At 40.3% G+C, this 13229-nt stretch overlaps 1 protein-coding gene across 4 annotated transcripts in view; it reads right to left on the bottom strand.

Moving 5' to 3' along the window:
- Nucleotides 1-3175: 3175 nt before the first annotated feature.
- Nucleotides 3176-13229, bottom strand: part of rars2.S (arginyl-tRNA synthetase 2, mitochondrial S homeolog) — a 31146-nt gene continuing 21092 nt past the window's right edge. For 3 of the 4 annotated variants that reach the window (XM_018264394.2, XM_018264393.2, XM_041563997.1), the window contains exons 17-20: nucleotides 6555-6650; nucleotides 5389-5463; nucleotides 4241-4304; nucleotides 3194-3317 (exon numbers count right to left, since the gene is read on the bottom strand). In XM_018264394.2, coding sequence (XP_018119883.1) covers nucleotides 3231-3317; nucleotides 4241-4304; nucleotides 5389-5463; nucleotides 6555-6650 — 322 coding nt within the window. In that variant the 3' untranslated portion in view covers nucleotides 3194-3230. 4 annotated transcript variants of the gene reach the window in all.

The raw sequence follows: 13229 nt of genomic DNA, 5'->3' as shown, positions 1-13229 counted from the left end.
GAAGGCATTTCGGGGAGATGAGTTGCCCGCAGTAGTGAAGATTTGTCGATGGGCGACTAATCTCCCCATGTACCACCACCCTTACTGGTGTCTTTATATATTGGCTGATTCTCCTACACCAAGAAATTCATGTGCTTCTGTGGTAAACAGAAAAAAAGGTCTTGAGATGGATATTATTATTGCACAGCTTTTCTCTGTTACCAACCATTTCATTCCGTGGTGTACCAGGCCTCCCTGCAATAAATCTACCTCCCACCACGAACGAGTGAGTTGGAAGCCAGTTTGAAGGGAATCTACAATACAGCAGACCCCACAGTTCAGGCCCCTGAGTGAGCATAGGGTTTGCTTTTATGGTATTAATCCATTGATTATGTTTCTGGTTTGCTGTGAAGAGCAGTTGGCTACAGGGGGTCACCATCTTGTAACTTTGTTAGACATCTTTGCAAGACCAAGACTATGCACATGCTCAGTGTGGTCTGGGCTGCTTAGGGATCATCATAAACAAAGCTGCTTGAATTCTGCATGGCTGTGAAGTAAGGCTGTTCAAAAGTATGATTGTTTCCCTGCTCAGCAGTTAGGAACCATCTGACAATTCCTATCCACAACAGTAAATGAAGGGAGAATTTCACTGCATACAGTCAGGTTTCTTATAAAAACGGTACACATTTTTAATTAAAGTATATTGGAGATAGGTTTCTTTTTCATTAAAGAAAGTAAAAATTGGATTTTATTTTTTTGCCTTTACATTCCCTTTAAAAAAAGTGAATAAAGCTCAGAATCCTTATAATAGCTTTTATTTACACACACAAATGTATTGGGAACACTGCACATTCTATTCCAAATCAAAACATGAAGAAAAATATCACATTTGTGTTATTCCTTTACGGAAAGTGAAGAAAAGAGAATGGTAGGCTGATCCAAAAAAATAGCAGTGTCTGCATTCTTCTTTACAAACTCAAAGATTCACTGTATAATCTGAAATGTTTCAGGATTTTGCTTTCCTTTGAATCACTGAATTAATATTTAGTTGTATAACCAATGTTGCATGGAGTCGCCCAATTCTTCTGCATTTCTTGGTTTTGCCTCAGAAACAGCATTTTTGATGTCACCCCACAAGTTTTCTGCGTGGGGTTTGGTCTGGCCACTCCATTACGTCAATCTTGTTGGTCTGGAATCGAGATGTTCCTTGTTTTTTGGTGTGGTTGTTGTCTTGTTGAAAGGGCATTTCCTCTTTGGCATAAGGCAACATGACCTTTTCAAGTATTTGATGTATTGAAACGGATCCATGATCCCTGGTATGCGATAAATAGGCCCAACCTCATAGTATGAGTAAGATCTCCATATCATGATGCTTGCACCACCATGCTTCACTGTCTTCACAGTGTACTGTGGCTTGAATTAAGTGTCAAACCGTCTGCGGCCCCTAGACCTAAAAAGAACACTCACTTATCAGTCCACAAAATATTTCTCTTTAGGCCAGTCAATGTTTTCTTTGGCAAATTGGAACCTCTTCAGCATGTCTTTTTGTCATCAATGGGATCTTGCCAATAGCTTGACTTCACATAGGTGTCTAATTGTAACATTACTCACAGGTCACTTTAGACCTTCTTTGATCTTCCTGGAGCTGATCATTGGCTGAGTCTCTGCTATTTTGGCTATTCTTCTATCCATTCAAATGGTCGTTTTCCATTTTCTTCCACATATTTCAAGTTTTGTTTGCCATTTTAAAGCATTTGAGATCATTTTAGCTGAGCAGCCTATCATTATCTACACTTCTTTTATATGTTTTCCCACCTCCAATCAACCTTTTAATCAAAGCATGCTATTCTTTTGAACAATGTCTTGAACAACTAATTTTACTCAGATTTTCAGAGAGAAAAGTACTATAACCAGCATGCACAACATTTGCTGCCTTCCTTAAATAAGGGCCGTTATTGTCACCTGTTTTTTCACAGAAAGACCTCACTCATTGAACTCCACACTGCTATTATTCTGAACACAACTGTATGTTTCAGAATAATTTACTAATCTCTCTAATAGTCACTATCAGCAACCCTGGGGTTGTACAGAAAGGGATACAGAAAGTGCATAAAAAGCGGTAGTCTGAGCACTGGTAGTCTGAGCAGGCTAGCTAAAATCAGAAACCACTTAAAATAAAAACGCAATATAAACTGAAATGTGATCAGAGGACCACTCTAAGGGAGGTTTATATCAATCCATTTTTTGGGTTTAGAAACACTTTAAAAGAAAAGTAACACCAAATAGTAACACTATTTTTTAGCCTCACCTACCAATATTTTTTGGCAGCTGGGGTGAGTAACCTTTTTAGTTGTAATATTGTTGTGTAGGTCATTCTCAGGTCATTTTGCCTGGTCATGTGCTTTCAGAAAGAGCTAGCACTTCAGGATAGAACTGCCTTCAAGCAAGCTATTTCTCCTACTTAATGTAAATGAAGGTGTCCCAGTGGGACATGGATTTTTAATATTGAGTGCTGTTCTTAGATCTACCAGGGAGCTGTTAGCTGTTTACCTTCCCATTGTTCCGCTGATGGGCTGCTGGGGAGAAAGGAGGGGGTGATATCACTCCAAGTTGCAGTGCAGCAGTAAAGAGTGACTGAACTTTACCAGAGCAAAAGTCACATGACTGGGGGAACCTGGGAAACAATTGTTAGATTTCAAAATTAAATTTAAAAAAAATTTGTTTGCTCTTTTGAAAAATGGATTTCACTGCATAGGTCTGCTGGAGCAGCACTATTCCAGTCTCATGATGAAAGATGTCAAATAAATGCTGGTCGCACCTGATCACAATGTTTATGCAAGTGAAATATACCATGGTAAAAAAAATCCTTGTAAACTTGATCTTTAATGCCTTTTTGAGGCATTTCCAAAACAAACCATATTTGTCAGACCTCATAATGATGATACTTTCTATAAATGGGTATTTCTGTTGCTTACCCATAAATCCTTTTCTGTTTTATTTGTTGGAAGGATATGCAGCATGAGTCTCAAGGAAATGGCCTTCAATATATTTCCATGGACATCCGTCAAGCACTCAAATTGTTTAATTATTTAAATGTAGGTATCTTATCTATATTCTAATTACTCTTTTTATCGGACACCCCTTGATATGAGGAGTGTAATTTGATTATTAAAATAACTACAAGACCACATTGTTGTCTTTTTTTTTTTTTTAAATTTTAATAAAAATGGATATTGTTGCCTACAAATCATTTACATATTGTTAACAGGGGTAATGCCGAGAAGTTTCATCCCATTGCCCAGAACCATTTGTACATTCTTGAAAAAAAGAAGACGGGCCTGTTGGGGAAGGAAAAGAGAAAATGTAAAAACTGCTCAATAATTCATAGACAAATATTGCATTGACCCACAACTATGGGGCAGATTTATCAAAAGGCAAATTTCAAATTGATGTAAAATTTTTTTTTACTCTAACAAATTCGAATGTACTCACAACTCAAATGGGAAGTTAAAATGTTTTGTTTAAAGGGTAAGGCATTTTTTGTAGCTTAAGGCACAAAATGTTTCAATGCCCTTAATATATTGATAATGGGTGCAGAGGATCTCTTGTATTTGTCTGTTATTTCAGAAAAAATTCAAACGTCTAAAATTTGATTGAATGGGAACGACTATGAATGAAACTCGTATCAAATTTTCCTCTGGGAAAAACTTGGATGTCAGGAATCCTATTAACATCTTCAAATGGTTCAACCTCTGCCATTGACTTGTAAATGAATTTGGCAGGAATATTAGAATTACAACTGTTTCCATGGTTGAGGTGTGAAAATCTCAAATTTACATTCAAATTGGTGCTTTTAAATTAGAATTTGACACAAAAAAAATATAGACTATTTGAATTTACAATTCAAACCTTTATAAATCTGCCTCTATAAAGTCAGATGGACAAGTCATTAATAACTTTATAACTTTGTATAGCTCAGAAATACTGCTAAGGCTTGCACTCTATTTCACACTCCATACTTCTCTGGGACTGAGCAAAGTAAGAACATACCACTTACTGGCCTATTACACCCCTTAGCTAAATGTGCATCATTCACTCAAAGACACATCATCTATGTTCCAGCTGCCTTATGCTTTCTAGGTAAAATTTACACTAAAGGATTATCATGTCCTGCTAAGTGACAAAATGCATATCTCTCCGTATAATTATCAGTGTGTGATTTATTTATGCTAGAGGATAGGAAACACAACCCAAAACTTACATGAGCTGCTTCTGAAGAACTTCCCTTAACCTGCAGTGTTCGATGGGCCACATTGGCAAGATGGCTGCAAAGGAGAAAGCCGTTTTATGACAAAGATACTATAGCCTAGCTTATTCAAGTGACCAGTGACAATAGCTCAGTGACCTGTGATGCTGGTTGGCATCTCTACATCAATAAAGGTGTCTCTTCTCACTATACTTCCGAAGGTCCATCAATATCATTAATGTATGCCCAAAAGCACATCACAATATAAGGCACATCATCCAAACCAAACCTGTGAAACACCCTCTAATCTCCCAACCTTGTCTGCTGCTCTTCAGCATCAGTCCCTAACATAAGCATACATGTACACTGAAATCTTAACTCAGTCTTAGACAGGGAAACAGCAACATATAAATTAATGCCCCTGATGAAAGTAACACAAAATATCTTTGCTTACATTATATAGCACTAAACAACATGTAGTATACATAATTTTACTGTTGTGCTAATTATCCACTATAACACAGGTTCAAGGGCCGCATGTTTATAAAGCACAGTATATTGCAGCCCATAATTCATTGTTTGGTGTATAGACATATCTGTATATGAAAACGTTGTAGAAGGTGCTAAACTAGCTTTTTGTTTCATCACAACTGACAGATGATACCATTACACAGTACAGAAGTGATATGGGAGGCCATTACTATATGTTTATTTGAACAACAGCATGCGATGGAAGTTGTGTGTGCAATATTCACACCCATCTATGTAAATACTTGTGACGCCCATGGCAAACACTCAACCCCAAGAATTTGCATCAATAATTTTATGTTCGACACATCCACGGTATTACTTGCCATGTGCAGAATTTGGCCACACATAAATCAACTATCCAGTATACTGTACCAAAATATACCGTAAACGGCACACTTTTGTACTAGAGTATCTAAGTTTTGTCTTGGGCATAGGAAGTGTATTCACTTGTATGTAAAAACAAAAAATGTTAAGCACCCACACAGGTGCAAGGAAGACAGGAATATCTGTGCACAAGTATCTTGAACCATGTGTGAAGCTGGTGGTATATACAGCTCTACCACTGCTCCATGTACATACCTGGCAAAATTATATTAAACACTATTAAAGTTTTGTAGAGTTAAAATATTTACCCAAGGCTCAGGAGGTATGTTACCAGATATCTGGGCTGCAAGTCTTCTAAACACTTGTATATCACTTCATCGTACCTGTGCAGGAAAATAGATCTCAAAATGAATCTCATATTTGACCCGTTTAACTATACCATATTTACAGGTTGCACTAATTTGAATAGCTATTAAAGGATTCCTTTATTTACCGGATCTAAGATATCTGAAATCCATGAATTCAACAAAAATAATAGGCTGTTGTGCGGCTTCCTGTTGCCAAGAGTTCTCTTAAGATAGAGCCACTGCACAGTCATAAGTTACCTTCATCTTCCAGCAACAAGGCCCTCCATCTGATTAAACAGATAAGTTCATACATACGCACTACTACCATGCAGAGTTTATTTGTTTCAGCAGACGGAGGGATGTTGCATGCATAACAAGTAACCACAAGTCGGCATGGTACTGTACCAGAACTAAGTCCTGGACTTGGAGAAGAAGGAGTTGTGTCTTATTGGGATAGGGATGATGACTATATGAAATAGACAATAGCCTAACATAAAGAGTTGCACATAGCCTCTAGTTCCCCCCATAAAGTCTTTGAAGATAAAAAATACGTATGTTACGTTTAATGTTTAAAAACTACAAAATGGTCCTGAAAAATTCACCAAAATATGGGACGCATGGACCTTTTGCCAAGAATTTACAACTGATCTGGATCTCTGGAATGAATGAGGAACAATAAGACTATAAGACAATAAGACACTTTGTAGCCCAACTGCCCATTGACCCCTCCCTTAACCAACACAACCGTGTCCTTAATCTATATGCCAACTTATTTTTTGTTTTGTTTTATTATTGTTTAAATGTAAAATATAAAAATAAAATCTATAAAAAAAAAAATGACAAAATGGTTGTAATCAATGCCACTAATGGCCATCAATGAACCCATGATAACCCACAGCATCTGCAATTCAATGGCACAAAGTGACCCCAAAGTATTTTATGATTATTTCCAATGAACCTGTCCAACCGGCATCCATCCATCTGTCCTTGAACTAGAAGAAGCTGTGACTCTAAGGTAAAGGTCTTAGGGGGCTGTAACTTCCATACATCAGGGATTAAACATTAACCCTGCACAATTGCCAATAAACTTGCCCAGCTCACCTGGATTAAAAGAAAGAGGAAAGTACCTGAGAAGATGTTGCAGAGTTGCGATCACACATGGCTCTCTCAGACTTGCGATCTCAAAGTCTTCTGTGTCCCTGGGGCACCGCAGAGCCTGCAGGCTTTAGAAGTAAAGAGCCAATGTTATCCAACCGCAGCACTCCAGCTAGAATCACATTATTGCCTCTTTCATGTGGCTTTTGATTGTAATATGCAGCTATTTAATTTATTTAACTTTTTATTTTAGGGGAAGCACCCACTGGTTATTATACTTTTTCTATCCATTTAAATATTTTGATTCAGTCAGTTCTCAATGCTTCGTGTTTGTATAGATATTTGATTATTAGGCTTATATGGAGATTTATACAAAATTTAGATATTAGGGAGCACCAACCATCAGTTACAGGAAAAAATGGTGTGCAAAGTCAGATAATGTATAGTAAATCAAAAATAAAGGAGAAAAAGAGCTGACCCATGTGACTGCACCGTCCCATCCACAGCATCCAAATTACTAATGTGCAAATAAAACGTAACTTTTAATAAGAAAATATGTTAAAAAATATTTATATATGAATGTCCAGTGTTCACACTTAAAAATTAGGCTAACCACGGAGTACTGATTGACCAGGGCAAAAAATGAGTTGGTGTTTAAGGTAAGTACTAATTAGTTGCATGGTGGATACATACTACCAACCGCATGCAGCATATAGCAAATATAAGGTGTCCCAATACCGGACACAACACACAACCATTAGGGGATTCCACTTCACGTGCCAACCCCTTCCAATAACTTCCCCTTTGAGACCTTTCTCCTAGAGTAGCAATCAGGGCAAACTTGGTCACACTTAGAGGATTAAATACCCCGTGCCAACCCCTTCACCCACTCAGAGATCCCTCCCATCAAGTGGTGTCCTCGGCACCATCAACCAATGCCCATAACAAAATTGAACTTCTTAAGTTAAGGTCGCACAACTAATCAGTGTGCCTGAAGTATGGTAGGTTGTTGCTATTGAAGCTGTTAGTTAAATCGTGAGACGCCACCAACCCCTTCACCCGCAACTGGTTCCCACCCGGTCCGTTAAATTAAGCCCTTAAAGGTCCCTATCAGTAGTCCTGCCTAGCCAGCAGCTAAAAAGTGCGCCTGACGCGCGTTTCACCCGCCAAGTTGCGGGCTTTATCATAACACCATTTTTCTGGTCCATTTTTTTACATATGGCAAGAGAATATCCTCTATTATGAAGTGTGTGTGTGTGAGTGTGTGTGTGCGAGAGAGAGAGGGAGTGTGTGTGTGCGAGAGAGAGAGGGAGTGTGTGTGTGTGAGAGAGGGAGTGTAGAAATATTATGCAACAAACAATTAGTTTTTCTCTCAGTCCTCATTAAAGGAAGCACTGCATGCAAACACTGTCCTTGTCAGATTTAATTAGAAGGTGGATGCCTTCCTCAGCACCTGCTACAGTATTGTACAAACAAAATATCTGCGGTTTCCAGAAACTGCTTCTGATGTAGGAGCCGTGTTATCTCTTGGAGAGGAAAGGGGCGTCTGTGCCTAAGGCAGCAGGTTTTAGGGCGCGGCCCTCAGGTGCCTATTCATTTATTTTTTAAATTAAAAAAAAAAAAGATTCCCCAGCCTCTGCCATGGATTTCCATTGGAAATCCGGTGACGGAGATGGGGGGGGGAATGGTAAGGTATTAGGGTGCACGGCATAGGGGGAATGTTTAGGCCCTTGCTGGGTCTGCTGCACCCTACTAAAGCATATTGTTCGGTGCTAGTCTCAGTCTCTATAGACAAGTGACAATAGGCTGCAAGCTTCAAGGGATACTATGCCTTTCTATGTCTATTTAAGCCTCTGCCTGGTTGCTAGGGAGGTAGAACATTTAAAACAATAAAACTATTCCAATTCAAACATAAAAAGCTGCAAATTAGTAAAGTGAAAAAACATATTCCAACAGAATACTACTGTCTGCCTCAGTGATCCCATAACTGTATCTCTCTAGCCACTGCTAAACTACAATTCCCAGCATTCAAAGCCAGAACCAGTAGCAGAGTTGTAGCTGATAGGCTAAGAGAGGAGATCTCAGCAGGAACTTCATTCATTGGGCATGGGAGAGTCCAGTCAGGGACCAATGAGTTCTGATGGTGGCCCTGGTTCTATGACTGCTTATGTTTGATGTCTATTTGTTGTATTTTCATAAATGCACATGTGTGTAACTGATGTGATTGGCTGCCAATTACTGGTATATCATGCCTTACTTGAGGATGACATCACTCCCAGCTCAGCACTGATTGGCTGAAAGCTGCTAGGGAAGGTGACTTAACGGCTCAGGCACAAGTGACCAGTATTTCATTTCTGGATTCAGAGGTAAGTGGAACAGACTTTATGGGGGGGGGGCATAAAGTCCATGATACAAGGGGATAGTTTGGGCAGTGTGGCTTCCATGATTTGTAGTAGTTCAGGGACTAGAGCCAGGCCCGGACAGGCAACCTGTGGGTTGTGGCAAATGCCAAAGGGGGTGCTGTATTAGACATAAAACTATTTATTGGGCTGCTGGGGGGGGCTGTGAGGGCCTCTGTGTGTCTCAAATGCCAGGGCCATTTTTAAATCCCAGTCCGGACTTTAGTCTAGAGCCAAAGCTCCCAAAATTGCCCCACCATTGCCTGCTATTGTAATTGTCTGGGAAGGTGCTTGTTATGAAATTGTCCATTGGAGATGTTAGTTTGTCTTTCCAGTTCCATCTTTTCCAATTTCATTGGAAAAGGGGAGGCATTTTTGGTGATAAGCCATCAGGGGGTACAAAGGGGTACAACTACAATGAAGGGGACAATCAATGATGGGGCCTTGAAAATGGTTTCTGGTGACAGCCCTGCACCTTACCTAACTACTAAAACTTGTGGGTGCCAACGTACCCAAAATCTGCCTGTGTGCCATTGCTAAGGGGAGTGAGACAACATGAGAACTTGCTGTCCCACTGACTCTAAACCTGTGCTTATCTAGCTGTGCCTTAACTACAATTCCCAGCACCCCCTGTGGCTGACTTGTAGTTATAGAATATCGTGTGTTGTTTACTTGTTACAGCTTTTGAAGCGTTAGACCATTTACTCTGCTGCTCTTTAGCTGTTAATGTCAACTGCCATTTTCCAACTGCCATTTTCCAACTGCCATTGGCCAACTGTCCCACTCATCACTCATCCTAGTGGCCTCAGCATTAGAGTATATGATTGGTAAGGGAGGACCTGAGAAGAAAGACAAGTAGCACAAACCAGAACAATAGTTACATACCTAGAATTAGGTGCAGTGGGCCCATTACTCACCTGGGCCTCTAATGGGAACCAGTGTCTTTTGTCCCTATAACACCCTGCCAGTAACATACAGCTTTACAGTAATGGCACAGAGGGGGATTTGGGATGTTTTGTCCCCATGTGATTTCCAGTTCAGTGTATGGCCAACCAAATGCTCACTCCCAAATGATAACTCCCGTTCATTTCTAAATTCAATTTAATTGAGCCCTGGTGAAAGCAATTGGCATAGAAATAAATGAGGGTGATTCCAAGTGTTCATTTAACTATTAGTTTGTGCATTGTGTCACCAGGACCCAACCTTGGTTAGTAGGGGTGTCTAGGGCCCTTGATTGCACCAATAAATTCTGTCTCTCCCAATCAGCTCCTTCATTCTATTTAAGTTGCTGCTGATTGGTGCTACTGGTTATTTATAAGGCACAACCATATTCAGTAGCGCAGTATTGAACTATTAAGGGAAATCCAGTATATACAGATATACAGTATATGGCAGAGAGGGTTCAGTAACAATCTCTTCTCTCTCTTTCTCTCCCCATAAAGTGAAATACGAGCGATTCCTAGTGATTCTCAGCAATTCCCAGTGATTATCAGCGATTCTCAGCGATTCCCAGGAGCAGAAGGAGATAAAGAAGAAACACAAAAGTCTTTTTAAAGACTATCAACTTTCATCAGGAGCAGAAGAACAACTTGCCCAACCCATTGTGGGTTATTTGGAGGAAGGTAAGGGTCCTGCATTTTCCCATCCAGGGCCACCATCAGGGGGGGGAGAGGGGGACAAGTGTCCCGGGCCTGGGCATGAAGGGGGACCGAGCAGTGCTGCACTTTTGAAAGAGCCGGGCCCTCCTTGAGAGCGCCCGAGCCGTGAAGCCATTTTTCAAGTCCCGAACAGCCGAAATGCGGAAGTGCCGAAAGCCGAACAGCTAAAGGACCCGAAGTCACGAAAACAGCCGAAGCTGAACTCCCGAAGCGCGAAAAGACCCAAAGTCACGAAAAGGAGGCGAAGTTGTAGTCCTGAAGCCATAAGTTCAATTCTACTGACCACCAATTTGTGTTTTGTTTTTTTTTAAATCCCCTGACCACCAATGTATTATTTTAATATTCTATAGGACACTATTTTTTTTACTTGTAAGGGGGGCCCTGGCACTAATTCTTTTTTTAAAAAAACTTTTATGGGGGGCCCTGGCGGCAAGGGATCTGGGGTGGGGCTTGGGCGCAAGTGTGGGCGGGGCCCAGGGGGCCCCCGAAAATTTTGTTGTATGGGGCTCCGTGATTTCTAATAGCGGCCCTGTTCCCATCTGTATTATGTATTACACCGTAGATGAGGCTGAAAAAAGACACACGTCCATCAAGGTCTACCTTTTTGTGTAAATGCAGATCCAGAGGAAAGTAGGGCCCTGACAGAAATAATGGGCTGATTTGTGGACCAAATAAAATGGGATGGTATTGTCTTAAAATGGGGACATGGGGAGCTGGTGGGGAGGGGCATTCTATATACATAAGTAAGCATTTGTTTCTAATTGGAACCATATTAAAACCATAGTTTCTGAATGAAAAGGGTTCTTATTAAATAAGGTGTAAATATGCTGCTGTTTTTACCTCTGCTCTTTATTGTGTTTATTTGGGGGTCTTACATCTTTACGTTAACTCTAACTTTCCCATATCTCTATTTTATATTACAGGAACATCAAAGATGGGCATGAGTGCAAGTAGCAGGCTTTACTACCAGTGGCGCTATGAAAAGGTAAAGGTGCTCACAGCTAATTTCCTCATTTTATTTTCTGACTGCTGAGAAACGTATCCAAGGGGTTAAAGAAGGGGCTAACCCAATGCTAAACATGGCATATCTTCTGTGTAAATACAATGAAACAGAAATTTGACAGGGTTTAGCATAGTGTGTGCCGTGACCTCAATGCTTTCTTGCTTCTTACATTTTTCTAGCACTCGCGGTGGATCTCGTCTGATCTGGACATCTTTGAGATCAGGGATTTTGAGGATCCACTCGCGGGCCCTTATCTCGAGTGCATCAGGGACAAGATCACTAATGACATCAGGTTTGCACTCTACGATCTGTGGATGGCCAAGGACTGTGTGAAGATAACAAAATGGTGGAAATTACTCCTTAAGAACGAGTTCTGGCAGGACTACAGATACATCAAGGCCCACCTGAAGCACCTCTACAAAGAACTAGAGAAGATCAACAAGGCCATACTGATTAAGAACAATGAGAGATATTCAGGTGCAGTATATAATCCATCCTTTTCTTTCCCACACTTGGTCAATAATTAAATTTTGCTTAATCACCTGATTTGTGCTTAATGTGCTCCTAAATATTACAGGTGTGGGATCCGTTATCCAGAAGCCCATTATCCAAGAAGCTCAGAATTACGGAAAGTCCATCTCCCATAGACTTCATTTTATACAACTAATCCAATTTTTTAAAAATGATTTCCTTTTTCTCTGTAATAATAAAACAGTTTCATGTACTTGATTCAAACTAAGATATAGTTATTGGAAGCAAAACAATCCTATTGGGTTTATTTAATGTTTACATGATTTTCTAGTAGACTTGAGCTATGAAGATCCAAATTACAGAAAGATCCGTTATCCAGAAAACCCCAGGTCCCAAGCATATTGGATAACAGGTCCTATACCTGTATAAGGATTTTACAGAGATATCACTTGCTAAGGTATCTTGTTTGGTTTTACAGATGGTCCTCGGAATAACTCACAAACGACACATGATACCAGCACCACCAGCAGTTTCCTCTGTTCCAAATACCGATGCACCTCAGTCTAGGCACCACATCCTCAGGAAACAGTAGTAAGTATGGGGCATCTCAATTCCACCAGTGATGCCCCCTTCATCCACTGCACTTTCACCAGCGGTGATTTCAGCCACCGTAGTTCCACCAGTGGTTCCTCCCCTTTATCCAAAATATGGTGTTAAACACAGGAACTTCTTTAAGCCATTTGGTAAACTCTGCATTCCTTTTCATTCCATCCCTCAGACTGCAAATGCCAGGGTCTGCAGTCTGCCAGGGTCCAATGGAATGGAAAGGAATGCAGCATTCAGCGTGCGTCTTAAATGTGCCCATGTTTATGCTGCCATATTCTCCTTCACCGCAGTCCCTTACTTTACCATATTCCCCCTCCCTCCGCTTCCCTTGATTCAATGTGGCGCATTGATCGTGGGAGCAAATCTGATCGCCTTTAAGGGGTCAGGAAGGAATTTTTGCCTCTAGTGAAGGAAATTAGCTTTCAGAGGTTTTTTGCCTTCCTTGCGATCAAAAAACGCAGTTTATCTAATTATTAATAAAGCTGTGGATTACACAGATTAACCACAAAGTCATTGTGTGTATCTTTATTGTGGGTATTGGGCAAGGGATTTGTCAGGGATAACATATAG

This window comes from Xenopus laevis, chromosome 5S, assembly GCF_017654675.1.
Source record: "Xenopus laevis strain J_2021 chromosome 5S, Xenopus_laevis_v10.1, whole genome shotgun sequence".
Lineage (NCBI taxonomy): Eukaryota > Metazoa > Chordata > Amphibia > Anura > Pipidae > Xenopus > Xenopus laevis.
Note: the sequence above shows the minus strand (reverse complement) of the source record. Positions and strands in the feature narration are given on the sequence as shown.